This window comes from Ipomoea triloba, chromosome 2 (genome assembly GCF_003576645.1).
Source record: "Ipomoea triloba cultivar NCNSP0323 chromosome 2, ASM357664v1".
Taxonomy (NCBI): Eukaryota; Viridiplantae; Streptophyta; class Magnoliopsida; order Solanales; family Convolvulaceae; genus Ipomoea; species Ipomoea triloba.
This window is the reverse complement of record NC_044917.1, coordinates 7,982,588-7,999,988: the sequence shown is the minus strand read 5'-3', so window position 1 is coordinate 7,999,988 and position 17,401 is coordinate 7,982,588. Positions and strand designations below refer to the sequence as shown.

Genomic DNA, 17,401 nt, shown 5'->3' with positions numbered 1-17,401 from the left:
TTTTACTTTTTAAAAATAGATATATCATTGATTGATGAGTTAATAAGTTATATAAAAAGGATGAATGATCTAAATCTAATCTAAATCTATATGTATAAGTTTAACTACATTATTTCACTATCCTACATTATTTAACTATCCTGTCAGGTTAGCGTGTGGAGCCATAAAACAAGAAAATTTCATTTTTTGTGGGCAAGATTTAACTACATTATGACAATTAATTGATTCACGTGAATAACAATAGGCCTTCCCCAATGATTGCTTTTTGAGAGATTTTGGAGCAATAAAATCCAATGCTTAAGTTTTTATCAAATGAGAAGAAAGTGTTTTGAGTGAGTTTTTTTTCATGCAAAATGGGAATTTTTGCAGGCTAAGCTGGCCCCACCGGCAAAGGTCACTGCGCCTCACGCACACAGTTTTAGTGGGTGCACGAGCCCGGCTAGGCGCGTAAACATATATATATTTTTTTTTTCAGTTTTTGTTTTTCTTTTATTTTTTTTTCTCCACCCTCATTTTCTCTTTACTAATCACACTTACAAAAACTGCTCAAAAACCACACCCAAGTTTAACTATTGAGGAAGACCTTAGAGCATCTACATTTATGAATTTTATTTAGTTTTTGCAGATAAAAAAAACTAAAGATAGATTTTTAACTAGTGTGGGAATGAGTTTTTTTTGTGGGCCTCTTGTTGATGCTAGAAGACATAAATGAAGAGATTAAAATGGCGCATCTCACTCACCTGCTACTCGCCTAGCTGGCGTGTAAATATGCTTTGTTTAATTTTTTTTCCTAAAAATAAACATTGTAAAATTGACTTAGGTAGCTAAAATTTCAAAACATTAATTTAAGATTAATCCTTGTGGTTGTATATACTGCTTTGCGTCAACATAAACTACATAGGAAAATAATACTCAAGTTGAAGGCAAGTTTTTGAATCATATGATTTTGGTATTGCTTTTACTGGTTCATAGTTCACTGTTCACACAAATAAATTTACAGTTGCACCTTTGGATGAGAAGGGTGTTATACAATAGTCCAGTCATTATCGACAGAACTGGAAAACTTATTATCGCCCGAAATTGTGCTGCTGTGTTTAGGTGGCTTCTTTGAAAATATGGATGAGATTGATTGCTTTATAAGGTTCTCCTCTGAGTTTGTTGGGGATCCTTTTCCTGCATTCTTATCCCTGCCAAACACCGATGACCCTAGTCTCTTGAACCGGCTTTTCAGTTCACTCACAGGAGTGTTCTCTTCATGCTGAACTGTGATTTTACCAACTCCATCCGGGCTAACTACCATCGTCTCCACCGTTTCATACACCTGAAATAGCAATTCTACTAAATTTCAACAGTTCAACAACTTCATGTACCAGTATTCTTATATAGTAATGCACTTGATTTTTTATGTCCAAGCAAGAGTTAACACCATATGGGGTTCTATGAGTATAGCAGTTTTGTCACATTTAGTCCTAACCTTTCAAATTGACCCCCAGTGGTCCTTCGACTTTCAAATTATTATCATCCGTGGTCCAAGTTAACCACCTATGGTCCTTCAACTTTCAAAATTTAATGAGTCGTGGTCCTCTAAAAGGACCATGGGTGGTTAAAATTTGATAGTTAAAGGATCATGTGTGGTTAACTTGAACCACGGATGGTAACAAATTGAAAGTCGAAGGACCACAGGTGGTCAATTTGAAAGTTAAGGACTAAACATTGCAAAACCACAATATACTTAGAGGACCCCATATGGTATTAACTCGTCCGAGCAAAGTATAACATCATTTCAACCCCAAGCAGAAAAGGTATAGCAACTGCTAACAGACACCTTTATTCCAGTTTCTGTTATTTGTTAGAGGTCATTTGTCAGCCAATAATGCCAAAAGTGAGGGGATGGTTAAATAGAAGCAGTTTAAATGAAAAGACCAAATCAAGTTTGAAGTAAATATGCCATGATGCCACTAAAAGAAAAGCTTGCATTTCAGGAGAAGCTACTATCTTATCTCATACAAGGTCTACAAAGTAAACAACTAAACCAGCCCCACACATACCTGACATATGTCATCAACTCTCTTAACCCATGTGCTGTTTTGGCATGTTAAAACTATGTAATCTTTGCACTCATAAAACAGCCGCAACAAGCTGGAATTGGGGGAGAGGGTTGACTCAGCAATCACAAATCCTGAACCGATCTGAAATTTTGATAATATATGGCATTAAAACCAGAACTGAACTCATTTTTTATGGTCATAATATTAATTCAGCTAGCAAAAACATAAACAACTTGAGTTGACAAGAAATCAAGAACAAAAGGTAATAATTAAAGAGGCCCATGGATAGATGTCAAAAGGCTCTACATAGTCCCGATTCAATAAATGCTTTATTCTACAAAAATTATGATATGGAATCTTTAAGAGTCATGAATGATAACAGAGATTAGCAGGCAAAGGAGGAAAATGAAAGAAAATTTTCAGAAATGAACAACCACAATTCCATTCATGATGACTCACAAGGGATATAAATAGTTGTTCAAATAGCATGGATGGCGAGATATCTTCTAAGGCGTCCAGAATACCTTCCCTATGTACAGGCAGAAAAGGTTACTTTTCATAAAGCTTCATTCAATTATAAAGTATAGACAACAAATCAACAAATAAATCACATCTTACACAGCCAAATCCTCATCATAGAGGGGGGTTTGTCTGACAGCTGGTATTGGTTTTGAGGTTTCCCACAATTCACGCCACAAATTACCTAAAAATCAATCAATCAAACATTAGAAAGATAACTATTGCAAGTTTATTCAGACTATTTGGTCAATTGGCCAAATAAAACCAACATGTATATAATTTATGACTACTTATAACACTTTAAGTACTACTGAGTTTTCCATCACTAAGAATCCTTTCCGAAGTAGGAATAACTAAGAAATATTTGTTTTAATGTATTAGCAGAAATTGGAACTTCACTGATCAGATCACATGTTCTGTAGAGAAACCTGACCTTCTTTCTGCATCCGAGTACTCAGTTGGCCTCTCACAGATGAATCACTTCTTTTAAGTGTTACATTAGACTCACTACTCTCATTTTCCATCCAGTCTGGGGGAGAATGCCATCTCACAAAATCCTCTAATATACAACCAGGGTTTGCCGCCTAGTACAGAGTTAAAGAGGAAGCATGTAAGTCTATCAAGACTTATTACCACATCAACACTGGAGATGTCAAGAAAGGAGCTTAACCAACACACTATTATAGAACTTCACCTTGAAAGCCTGCATATCGGATAGGAGTTGAGAACACCCAGCACCAACACTGAGAGCATAAAGCCAATTGTTTAAATGATACAAAGGAAATGAATGAGAGAATCAGTTATCAGGAGTTAAAAGAGCTTCTTTTTTTTTTTTCTTTTTTTCTCATGTTACTTATTCAAACGAGGGACTTTGAGACATTGCACCAGCAATAACAAATAGAATAACAGTACAACGCTTAAAAAATCAGAATTAAGAAAATTTGTAAAGGTGAAAGCAGTTTGCCATTAAAGAAAAATCCATTCAGATTAACTGGAGAACTAGAAATAACACATGGCCATTCAGTTGTCTTGTTCGATGCTGATTACCAGGAAAAAAAGACCTTTAGATTATTGGAACCGTCTTTATTCCTTAGAGAACACAACTAATCCTAGAAATAAATGCCACTCACAAAGACAACCAAGCAAACTGTGCCAAAGGCACATTCCTAATTGAATTTAGTCAATGTTTCATGTTGCAATAAATTACAAAGTTTATTCACTGTTCAGGCATATAGGATGTGATAAGATGAGTTCAGAATTCTTATTCCTTGTTCAGGCATAAAACAACATCATAGAGTCATTTAATAAGTTCCCTAATTACTCAAATCACCAGAAGTATTGATGAAATTAATTCATATGGCTATTCCGAGCCAACCAGTAACATTTACTCGAAGGAAATATCACCCAAGTTTTCTCCCTTAAAGCTTATACTTTCACATCAACCTCAACAGACCTTTGCCATCTTGCTTAGGTGTTTGACAGTCACCAACAAGTTCAACACTCATATATGCTAGGATTTTTTTAAAAAATAATAATAATAATCTTCAAAGAATAGAAACTTGACAAGGAAAGATATCATCCAGCTTCATTATAGAAGGCATTACCTCCCTGTCCGTAGGACAAACTCCTCCGTTTCTTTGATAATGTCTTCTGTCAACAAAGGTGCTTCCTAAACCATCAGTGAACACATTATTAATATGAAACAGTACACATAGAATGCAGGTACAAAATCCACAGTTGGGACAGTATTAGCTATCTCCCGAATAGTACAAACCTGTATCACTGCGGTATATATAGGTTCGCCTGTTTCCAACATTTGTAAATCAGATAGTTTGTTAACTCCTAAACGAAGAACTAGTTCCCCTGTGGTAAGTTTAGCATACAATACACGACTTCCAGGAGAAGTGTCCAAATCAGAGATTTTGAGATTTGAATTAGCTAGCCTCTCAACAGAATCCAATTGTTCAGTGGCAAGAATATTGCGCCTTTTTCTGGAAACACAACAGTTAATCACCTGTAACTGCTGATACAAAAGGCAGGAATTTAGATCGGGAATCTCATCAGGTGGAATGCCAGGGATATACTGCCCCTCAGACCAAAGCCTTCTCAGCTGCACAAAAAATGATTTCAGAAAACAACCAACTAAATGGACCTTGTGAGAGGCATAACTGGAATTCATTTGATATCAATATATTAAAGTAACCTAAAGCAAATACTTGATGCCTAATGAAATTGTAAAGACAATCAGTTAAAGTAAATAAAAGAAACAAAATGGGCAAGAAAGGCTTCTTAAAAAGAGCATATAAAAAGGCAAAGCCACTCTCCTGCAGAGCTTTCAAAATAATAATCAACTATCGCATGGATCTTAAGAACTCAAGTTTCATGGACTTACTTCAGCAACAATTTTGCTCCAAAACAATGCCATTCTCTGCAATGTTTTCAAACTTCCAATCACTTTACCAAGCTTGATAATAAAGCATTCAGGAGGAGCACCATGGATATCTTTAGGTAAAGATGTGGAGTTTGTAGATGTTTCTGAACCATTCTCCACCCTACTCTCAGGGGAATGTCCTTCTACAAGTAACTTGCCAATATGCAATGGAAGTGAAAATCACAAAGTGCAATTCAAAAGGCAAAAGATGAAATTTAAAATAAAACTGCAATAACAATAACAAACAAAAAGGAAGAAGTTTTAACAGCCCAGAAAACTGGCATCTACCTGCATCTAGCAGTGAAGTGATTAGGCACAGACCTTTATCATCACTGCCCAACTCACTAGCATCTTTTTCACGTAGCACTAGTGACTTCACAGCAGAGAAGCTCAAGCTAGCTTTCTCCCTTATAGGTGAAGAACCTCTTGATGAAGCCAGGAGGTCTTTCATTGAGTTGTACTTCTTTCCAGACCTGAGGAAAATCCCAATAGATGTATAGGTTACAGCCCAAATTTAATTATGCTTTTTTATACTAGGTCAGATGGTCTCACAGTATCACTTTGTGCTAGTTGATGGAAAATTAGAGAACGTGAAAAACTAGAGAAAAATTTAACTAATAGGATCCCATAGTTATAATTATTATAAATATTATAATAATTACTTTTAATAAGTATCCCATATTCACATTAATTTGCATATATAAAGGAGGAGATTTGGTGACTGTCCGTTTTCCTTTCACAATAGTAGTTCACTACCAAGAAAAAGTTTGATATCAGCAGCCCTAGGACACAGGGAAGGAAAGCGACTAGATAGAATATCTCAAATGCTAAAACATATCTTACTCAATAGCGACAGCTAATTGCTTCAGGACAACAGATGGAGGAATAACACCTGCATCCAAAAAGTTTGGATCTTCCAACAAGGAACCTGATTTGGTGTCCTGAAAGATATTAACAAAATCAACTGTCTTTTCAGCTAAAAGAGATTCATCATACCATACTATTAGTCCATCAACTTTTAATAATAAGACCTAGAATTGTACTGTTTAAGAATCAAGATTCCTTATACAAGAGAAATTTTTAAATGCTTCTCAAGTGAATATTTATAGCATGCCTGTTCTAATGGTTATTGATTATGATGATTATGGTTTATAATTAAGGATAGTGAATAATTCATAATCACCTCCAACTTACTTATGGATTACTGGCTTAAATCAGCTATAAAGTGTTGTACAATCCATAGTTCATAATCTTTGTTTTTTTTTGTCTTTTTTTTTTTTGAAAAGAGTTCATAATCTTTGTTGAACATGTAAATATGTAATACCTGGATTATTTCATCCATGCCTCAATAATCTAACTAAGCTTTACCTAACTGTCACAATTGTTAGTCACAGTTTTGTGGACTTTTCAATCTCATCCTAAGACCATAAATACTGAAGTCAGGTCCTAACGCACTAGTTCAACTCTCACATGCAAAAGTGATAGCAGAGAAGAACAGAAGACATTTGACAAGTTGTAAATTTAAAGTAAAGTTCGTGTATAAAGGATATGTACCAACAATTTATCAGGGTATGAAGGCACTTCAAGCTAATTCTTACAAGTAGTTAAGCACATCCAATCTAAATCAAGTGTTGATAAGATTTCCTATTTCACATGGTAACATGCCGATGATCTATCACCGAAAACCATGATCCCATATACTATTAAGTATTAACAGAATTTAATGAATCTTGTGTGAGCAATGACATGATACTCACTAAAGACTAGAAATACAAGTAATGACATGATTCTCACAACAGACTAGGAAGACGGGGCACAGAAACAGCATATAATTTTTGTTTTGTCCAGAATTCCATCAAAATTTTGACAGAGCAAATCATAGCTTAGGAATGGTTGATGTACTTTTATGCATTATTTGAGCAGGTGTGCATACAAACACATATTTACTCATCCATGAGATCAAAATGTTTCATATATTTTATAGAACTAATCAAATGATAGTATGCTTACCTCCTGCTCAGGAAATTCTCTATCCCTCATCAAGTATAAATTTTCATCAAAAATTGCATATGCCATAGTTGAATCCTCGGTATCTTCTGCTCCTCGTTTCCCTATTCTTATGCTCTTAAGCCTATCTTGCCAGTCCTGCTTTGCCTTTATTTGTGGTGGTTTCCACCTCAAACTCTTCCCTTCATTACTACCCTGCATAATTATCACAACCAATAATCCCCTCAAATATACAATCTATTTCCAACATAAGGAGCAACAAAAAACAAAAAACAAAACAAAACCAAAAAGAGAGGGAAACTAAATACAGATATTCAATAGTAAATTCCTACAAGCATCCAATAAATAATAAATCCTAAAATATACCCTAATCTCCTGAGTTCAATCTAATTACCCAACAGGTGAGTTCATGTACTTTTATCCATAATAAAACAAATTACGTAATCAAAAATCAATCACATTCAAACTGTAAATAGTTAATCATCAGAATATGAACGCTCAAACAATCGTATCACATATTTCCAGCAGAAAATGGAAAAAAAATTAAAGTCAAACCATGATCATAATAACTTACCTTAGGCCCGTCCTTATTACCCACGATTCCAGGCGTTGATGTCTCCGGCAACTGCTGATCAGAATCATCTCCAACTTGAATTTTAAAATGTTCAGCATTAACTGAAAAAAAACGCACCGAGTTTCAGGAACAAAATTGAAAACGGAAAAATAGGTGATTTAAGAGTCCAGCTATAGTAAACGATAAAAATCGAGGAAAAAAAACAGCAATTACGTGGACATACCTGGATCAATGGCGGGATCAGATTTTTTAATATCCGTAAAGACTTTCTCCGCTTTAGCTGCAGCGGAATGGAGGGCCGTCCGAGCCCTGGAGACGAAGGACGGTTCCATTTCGAGCGAAGGGAGTGTAGGATAAGCGAGAACCAATCGAAATTTCAACAGGAAGGAAGAGCTGAATCGAGCAAGTCTAACAGATTCAACACTGCTGTTGTTGTAGACCAGAGGCACCCAGATTTCTACGGAGCTTTTTTTCGTTTTTAAAATTTGCTGTGTAATTTTAGAAATTGCAGTAATTAATTAAAGAATATACGCCACTCCAATGTATAGCAAGCTAGCAAAGGCTCCAAAAGACCCAATCAAAATCACTGTTTATAACACGTTGGTCATCTCACGGGAAAAGAATAAAATAATCCAATTTCATGTTATTAAGTATTAACAATTAATTTTTCTGCTTTAATAAAAAACAATAAATTTTACTTTTAACCTCTTCATTATTATTTTAATTATTATTATTATAAACTTTAAAATTGAAGACATACTTATTATTTATAATTTAAAAAAAAAAAAAGTAACCGTTACTCAAATATGTGCTTATGGGTTATGGTAGTTAAATTAGTGCTCGGACTCAACACTTAACTTTGGGACTTAATCAGCCTTGGTAGTGAAGGAAGGAATTAAATGGCAATTGCACAATTATGGAATGACAATCAAAGTGAACTTAAATTATCTATTCTCAAAATATCATTATCTTTTTTAAATTATCTTTATATCCTATTAATTACGCCATCTACCAAAAATACCAAATTACTATAAGAGACTCTATATATTACCATATATATTGTATTTCTTTTACTATTGAAGTCCATAGTCAAAGACAAAGAAGGGGGAAAGAGAGATCAAAATTGTGCATGTGCAAAACTACATACAAAGATAGTAACTTATGGCTAGGCAAGTTGGCATCGTCAAAAAGGGCTTGTGATTTTCAGTTTTTCACCATTCAATTACCATGTAAAAAACTAATTGTGTCAATTTATTTACATTTTATTTTCCTTATCCGATTGATATGTTGGCTTGCCGGCTGACAACCTGTTACTCTGTTAGTTACGAAACTAACATGTGCTTTGAGTGAAACTCAACATGTAACCTTAGTAGTCATTAATGGCTGCCATGCATCGGGGCCATGGCAACTTGGTTGGCTACCAAGTTACCAAGCTGTTATGGCAACCAATAATTAAAAAAAAATGTAATTATTTAAATATATTACATGGATATATGTAGATGTCAAGTCAGTTAATTTTAACCTATTATTTTATGGTAACCTTTAAAAAGGTTTTGATAGGGTAAATATCGACCGTATATACTATATAGTATAGGATACGGTGGCGTGAGTGCACCTTCAAGTTATGAGTGGGAGATTCCCGAGGTTTTCTTAGCTACTAGTCTCCAGTCCAAAAGTCTCTCCCATCTTGCATTTAATGTAGTATTTATAGCGGTGTTAGTGGACAAATTCTGTGTTCTCGGCATGATAGGCACATGGTGAACATGCATTGGGGCTTTGTTGCGCGGGTTTGGGACCGTACACATGGAGTGTGATGATTCTTACCCTTGTTATGCGAAAAAGGCATAGAGAACGGTACGGGTTTATTGCTGTCGGGAACGATATCTTGGTGGGGATCTGTCGAGGAAAGTAGATGACGGTAATAATGTGTTATCGGATATTATTTTGAGTATTTGAATACAATATTGAGTATAGTGTTTGAGTGCAATGCTCAGTATACAATTGAGTTCAGTGTGTGTTTTGTCTAGTAAGAAGTGTCGTCTCTACTTTGCGTTGTGAGTCCTTTTATTCCCTTCAGCTCGGTAATGGAGCATTAATGCTGAGGAGCTGAACGTTGGTCATCAATGCTGAGGAGCTGAACGTTAGACACCAATGTTGAGGGGCTGAACGTTGGGCATCAATGTTGATGAGTTGAACCGTTGAGCATTGATGCTGAGGAGTGACGTGTCTTGGGTAATTTGAACAACAACTGTTTTGCTTTTGAGTCCTGCTAGTGGTTCCGGGTCGGATGCCCAATTATCCTGTCACCAGTCCCCCCACTCCCTAGCCAACGAGAGTTGTTGAGGTGGTTTGGAAGTAATGACCTAAGTAAAACTATTTTTTTTCTTTTTTTTGAACCGTAAGAGGATTGTGGCCGAGGTCAGCCTCGGCCAAAATTCGGCCGAGGCATGACCTCGGTCAAAATTAAGTGGCCGAGGCGTGACCTAGGCCAAATTTGGGCCGAGGTCCATAATTGTTAATTTTTTGTTTTTTTTTTCTTTTTGTTTTTGGTTTTTGTTTTGTTTTGTTTTGTTTTGTTTGTTTTTGTTTTTGTTTGTTTGCTTTCTTTTTTTTTGTTTTTTTTTATTTTGTCGCTCTGTGCGTGAGTTCACTTCGACCAGCCGTAGGCTCGGTTAAAGGTCAGCTCTCCCGTCAGGTAGCTAGCGAGATCGGATCTCGTACCAGCCCTAAGGGACTAGAGTGTAGTGTTTTTGAAATCAAGCATCCGGCTTGATCCAGGAAAACACTCTCCCGTCAGGTAGCTAGTGCGATCGGATCTCGTGTCAGCCTTAAGGGACTAGAGTGTGGTGTTTTTAAAATCAAGCCTTCGGCTTGACCTAGAAAAACACTCTCCCGTCAGGTAGCTAGCGAGATTGGATCTCGTGCCGGCCATAAGGGAATAGAGTTATTTTATTTGTTATCATTGTGGCCGAGGTGCGGGACCTCGGTCATAGTGGTCGAGGCGTGGGGCCTCGACCATAGCCGAGGTGATGACCTCGGTCATAGTGGTCGAGGCGTGGGGCCTCGACCATAGCCGAGGTGATGACCTCGGCCAAAATTAGCCGAGGTGAGGACCTCGGTAAAAATTGGCCGACGTGACGACCTCGGCCCAAATTGGTTGAGGTGATGACCTCGGCCGGCATATTTATTGGTGACGCTGCTCAGGGAGGCGACACCACTTGAGGATGCGACGCTGGTTGAGGAGCATTGCCACTTGAGGAGGTGACGCTGCTCGAGGAGGTGATGCCACTCACCTCTCGATGAGGTGATGCTGCTCGAGGAGGTGACACTGCTCGAGAAGGTGACGCCACTTGAGGAGGTGACGCTGCTCGAGGAGGTGACGCCACTCACCGCTTGAGGAGGTGACGCTGCTTGAGGAGCAGTGCCATTTGAGGAGGTGAAGTTGCTCGAAGAGGTGACGCCACTCACCGCTCGAAGAGGTGATGCTGCTTGAGGTGGTGACGCTGCTCGAGGTGGTGACGCTGTTCGAGGTGGTGATGCTGCTCGAGGAGGTGACGCCACTCACCGCTTGAGGAGGTGACGCTGCTTGAGGAGCAACGCCACTTGAGGAGGTGAAGTTGCTCGAGGAGGTGACGCCACTCACCGCTCGAAAAGGTGATGCTGCTCGAGGTGGTGACTCTGCTCGAGGTGGTGACGCTGCTCGAGGTGGTGATGCTGTTCGAGGTGGTGATGCGGCTCGAGGAGGTGACGCCACTTGAGGAGGTGGCGTTTCTTGAGGAGCATCGCCACTTGAGGAGGTGACGCTGCTCGAGGAGGTGACGCCACTCACCGCTCAATGAGGTGATGCTGCTCGAGGTGGTGATGCCGCTCAAGCAGGTGACGCTGCTCGAGGTGGTGATGCTGTTCGAGGTGATGATGCTGCTCGAGGAGGTGACACTGCTCGAGGAGGTGACGCCACTTGAGGAAGTGACGCTGCTTGAGGAGCAGCGCCACTTGAGGAAGTCCACGGCTTGGATGGGAGTAGTGTTCACTTGATAACGCCACTGCTTGTAAGTCCACTGCTTGGATGGGAGCAGCGTTCACTGGGTAGCGCCACTGCTTACAAGAGGTGAACGCACAAGTGAAGGAGGCGGACGCACTTGAGGAGGAAGCGCCACTGCTTCGAAGTCACGGCTTAGATGGGAGTAGTGTTCACTTGATAATGCCACTGCTTGTAAGTCCACTGCTTGGATGGGAGCAGCGTTCATTGGGTAGCGCCACTTCTTACAGGAGGTGAACGCACAAGTGAAGGAGGCGGACGCACTTGAGGAGGAAGCGCCCGTGGTTGTTGTTGAGTTGGCTACGGAGATCACCCTTGCGGCGATCTCCCACGCGGTTACTGTTGAGTTGTTTACGAGGATAACCCGAGGGGTGACCATTGAGCTGCCCACGAAGATCACTCGAGGGGTGACCATTGTTCACTCGATGAGAACCATGAGCAACTGCTGGATCTAGGATGACCATTGTTCACTCGATGAGAACCATGAGAGCTGCTGGATCCGGGATGACCATTGTTCACTCGATAAGCGAGAGCTGCTGGATCCGGGATTACCATTGTTCACTCGATGAGAACCATGAGAGCAGGGCTGGATCCGGATTGCACCATCGACAGTGATGAGATGAGCTGGGTGTTTTGTGATTTGTGAAAAGTGTGGCTTGATGAGCCGGAGGCGAACGCCATTTGATGAGCAGGACACTGCTTGAAGAAGGCGACGCCATAGAGGTGTTTGTGATGTGTGAAGTTTGCCTGAGATATGATCTCGGCTCTCAACGAGAGCACCAATGACGGTAATAATGTGTTACCGGATATTATTTGAGTATTATTGAGTATTTGAATACAATATTGAGTACAGTGTTTGAGTGCAATGCTCAGTATACAATTGAGTTCATTGTGTGTTTTGTCTAGTAAGAAGTGTCGTCTCTACTTTGCGTTGTGAGTCCTTTTATTCCCTTCAGCTCGGTAATGGAGCATAATGCTGAGGAGCTGAACGTTGGTCATCAATGCTGAGGAGCTGAACGTTGGACATCAATGTTGAGGGGCTGAACGTTGGGCATCAATGCTGATAAGTTGAACCGTTGAGCATTGATGCTGAGGAGTGAGGTGTCTTGGGTAGTTTGAACGACAACTGTTTTGCTTTTGGGTCCTGCTAGTGGTACCGGGTCGGATGCCCAATTATCCTGTCAGTAGACAATTAGGTCGAGTACTGCGGGAGGTCAGGATGAGGGACCTTCAAGCTGGAGTCCGGTCGGTCTGGATTCTGGGTCACCGGCTCACCTTCCCTGATCGACCGTATGGATTTCAGTTTCAAGGGTTATTCACTATCATGTTTAATTGCATTTTTTTAAGTGTTTGATTGAAATTTTTTGTTATTAAAATTACATTTTCATTAATAATTTAAGGGTTTATTTGCCCATATCCATTATATTTTTATACAGGAGGAACATAAAACTCATTTTGTAAAGTTAAAAGTTTTTTCCAAAAGTTAATTTAAGAAAGATTTAAGCACTTCGGAATTGTTGAAGTTAACTATGAAAACCTGTTCACCTTCTACAACTTTCTCATCCCATGAACATTGATATGACGTATTCTAGCAAATCAAAGCATATACTGATATACTTCTATTTTGTGGATTAAAAAAAAGGTAGTTGAAGTTAGACAAAGTCAAATTCACTTTGAATTTTTGAATATAGTATAATATATAGCCTCCATTTTTTTAATAAATCACACAACAAAACAAATCGTAATAAAAAAATTATATTCGACAAATTTTAAAGCTTTGGTTTCCCATAATTGAGTAGAGGAATCAAATTTAAAACTTTGTAATTACTATATTAACTGTCCAACTAACTTGATTAGAGTTGTCCCGTGAATAAATACATTTGATAATATCACTACAGTTGAAAATTAAATGCGGTTCAATTACAAATTAAGAAATGAGTATGAATTAAACTAATATCTAAATGACATTTAATTTTGTGCTTGCTTTTCAAACATATATATATATATATATATATATATATATATAATAACAGAAGTTCCTGGAAAACTTTTCCCCCCAAAAACTGGAGAGTATTTTAGTCAAAACATAAATAATAAATTAATATAATTAAATGAAAAAAATATAATGGATAATTGGATATTAACGATGGATAATGGCCGAAGGTTTCAAGATGAAAGCATGGGTGCTGGGGAATCAAAACATAATTAATAAGATTAACATATATATGGCCATTATACTCTACGATTTGACTTAGTCCAACAAACAATCACCCTAATTACCTAATCTATACTATATATAAAAACAATTTCCTCCTCCCAAATTTTTCCCCCCAAAACTTAGGGGTATTTTGGTAAAATCATTTATTTTATTTATTTATTATTTTATTAATTATCCATCCTATAATATTATTATGGTAATATATGATAATATGGTAATATTGTTAATATTAATGGGTGATGGGTGATTGGTGATATATAATTGATAATTGATAATATGGTATATGGTATTATTCTTAATATTAATATATAATATATTAATATATACTAATATTAATTAATTAATTGGTGATTATTTTAAAAAAGAAAAATTAATTGGTGATTGGTGATTAGTGATATGGTAATATTGTTATATATTAATATATATATATATATATATATAAATATTAATATTAATTAATTAATTGGTGATTGGTGATTAGTGATATGGTAATATTGTTATATATTAATATTTATATTTATATAGATTGATATTGATATTAATTAATTAATTGGTGATTGGTGATTAGTGATATGATAATCTATATCTATATCTATATATCTATATATATTTATATAATTGACATGTAATTAACTATATTAGAATGAAAAAATTATATAATATTGTAGTAAAATTTTTACACGTCAATCATCTATATTTACATAAAATTAAAATTAATTATACTTTCCTTTTGAAAAATCTTCCATATTATGTTTATCCTCCACTATATAATGATGAGAAATGACTCTTCTCTCACAACGTACCAATATCTGTGCTCTCACTATTAGTTAGAGATCTATAATCTGTAATTCTACGAAGTCGAAGATCGAACTTTAACACGCGTAGAATTGTTATGGTATGCGGTATGATTTAATTTTTAGTTGATTCATTCTGCATGTTGGAGATCCTTATGGTGTAGTCTGCATTCTATAGAGTATTTTGTAGTACTGTGATTTAGTTTGATTTTAACAGCTCAATATGCTTTAATTTTTGCTGATAAGGTTTCAAGTAGCTAGGCCAATTTTGCCATGGGCGTATCACGTATGTAAAATTACAATTTTCAGAGTGATTGTAGTGAACAATCAAATGTTTTCTATAATTATATATTTTAATCACATTACTTTGATTGGTAATTTCTAATGGAAAAACATTGTATTGTAACTTTGTATTACAAGATTTTGAATGATAATACCTTATTTAACTATCATTCTTTTTAGTTGTACTGTGCAAAATAACTAGCAATCTACGGATGCTCATCTATATATTGTAGAATTTGCAATCTTGATCTTCCCCATTTACGGATGCTTATGTAATTTGGTAAAAATGGTGGTTACTATACTTGAATAAATCCTCAATTATTCATTCCAATTGTTCGTTTTACCATTCCAATTCTTCATTTTATAAAAAATGGTGCATTGGAAGCTAAACATGGGTCATTGTATCATTGATTGTTGATTCCAATTATTATTAATCTTTATCATTAATTGCACAATACTAATTCACACTTATTAGTTAAAAAATGGTGATTACTATACTTGAATAAATGAAATAATAATATTAAATTTTGTAGCCTCGATTTAAAATCTATTATGTTAATATAATAATAATAATAATATTATTATTAATATTAATAATAATAATAATAATAATATAATACTCCGTAGTAATAATAATCTAAAATTCTTAATATAATTTTCCTAATAATAATAATAATAATATAATAATAATAATAATACATAACTCTTAATATAAGTTTGTAACTAAATTTTCTATTAAATCTGTTTATAAAGGTAATTATAAATATAGAATTGAGAAACTCCTATGATATTTTATTTAATTGATATTATTCCTAATATATTTTATCTAAAAGGCTTCCTTCCTTTTTTATAACATTGTTCCATATGTTAATCCGTTTAATATGCTAATCTATATAGGTAATCACCATAAACTATTTACCATCTAAATAATCCGTGATAATTACACTATATTTAACATCTAAATTTATTATGGTCATTAAACATAGAGATTTCATTCTTACGATAATTTTATATATTTTTATTTCAGATAATGTCAATTACCCGTGCATTTCATTTGATTACTTTTGAATAAAATCTTAAAAATTATGACAACTAATGAATTAATATTGTTGTTCGTAATATAAATTTTATCAAATCAGTTAACGAAATTGATAATACACATATTACATCCATAATTAGAGGAGATTAACAAAATTATGATAATTATTTCAATTCACGTATTATTATGCTAATTCACATATTATTACGTCCATACAATTATGTAAATTATTTCAATTCACAGATTATTACACATATAAAATTATGCTAATGGTTACTTTGGAATAAAATCTTAATAATTATGGTCATTGAGAAATTAGTTCAAACATTATACTTTTATTAAACGGTTTTTATACTTGCCGTAATTTTATCTAATCAATTAAAGAAATTAATGGTACACATATTACGGACATAATTAAAGAAAATTAAACATACACATATATATTACGGATAAAATTAAAGAAAATTAAACATACACATATTACGTCCATAATTAAACGAAATTAAAATATACATTATTTTTTAATTATAATATATACTCCTTAATTACCATACTTATTCATAATACATGGACGTCATAATTAGCATAATATTAATCTATACTATATATAAAAACATAAGAATAGTAAAGGCATATTTTAAATTTTAAACAATAGTAAAGGTAAATTAAAAATAGAATGAAAATATTTCAATAATAATATTCTACATCATTAATTAAAAATAGAACAGAAATTCGGTAAAAATACCAGTGGATCTATTATTCTAATTGACTAATTAACTGAAAAAAAAATCAACTAAAAATGAATCTGATGTTACTAATTGATTGAATATATAAAAGGAAATGAATATTAATAATTGACTGTAAATAAAAAAAATATCCATAATTAACTAAAATGAAAAAGGAAATGGTCATATCATTGCAATTTACTTAAAAAAGGAAAACATTATACATCATAAATAATAAAGGCATATTATAAACAATATTAAAGATAAATTAAAAAAGGAACGGAAATTAAAAATGAAACGGAAATATTTCAATAATAATATTCTACATCATCAATTAAAAATGGAACGAAAATTAGGTAAATATTACTACGTAATTCTTTTCATTTTCCCTAGATAAGGTTGCCTGATGTTAATTTACACATAACAATCGGCACTAATAATTAAAAAAATTAAAAAAAAATAGAAGAACTGCCGGAGACGTCTGTTTTTTTTTTTAAAATTTTATTATTATTATTATTATTATTTAATTATTTTAATTAAAATTATTTAAAAAGTTTATTTTAAAATTAGTAACCACCATGTCATCACAATTGTAGGTAAACAGGTCAATTTGGACTCTTTTTTTTTTTTGAAAACATGTCAATTTGTACTTAATTGCATGAGTTTATATAGTTCAGGAATCCAATTGCATTCTTTTTGAGTTCGATGGCCTAATTGCAGTTTTG

General features: G+C 35.0%; 1 protein-coding gene across 1 annotated transcript; it reads right to left on the bottom strand.

Moving 5' to 3' along the window:
* Positions 1–917: 917 nt before the first annotated feature.
* On the bottom strand, positions 918–8,079 carry LOC116010643 (rab3 GTPase-activating protein catalytic subunit). Its single transcript, XM_031250128.1, has 14 exons — positions 7,803–8,079; positions 7,580–7,680; positions 7,009–7,200; positions 5,842–5,939; positions 5,287–5,471; positions 4,960–5,141; positions 4,342–4,677; positions 4,172–4,236; positions 3,262–3,310; positions 3,001–3,151; positions 2,667–2,751; positions 2,508–2,577; positions 2,049–2,189; positions 918–1,321 (listed from the first exon to the last, which is right to left on the bottom strand). The coding sequence occupies exons 1-14, from the start codon at positions 7,909–7,911 to the stop codon at positions 1,025–1,027; spliced, it is 2,061 nt and encodes a 686-aa protein (XP_031105988.1). The 5' UTR covers positions 7,912–8,079; the 3' UTR covers positions 918–1,024.
* Between the last annotated feature and the right edge of the window lie 9,322 nt (positions 8,080–17,401).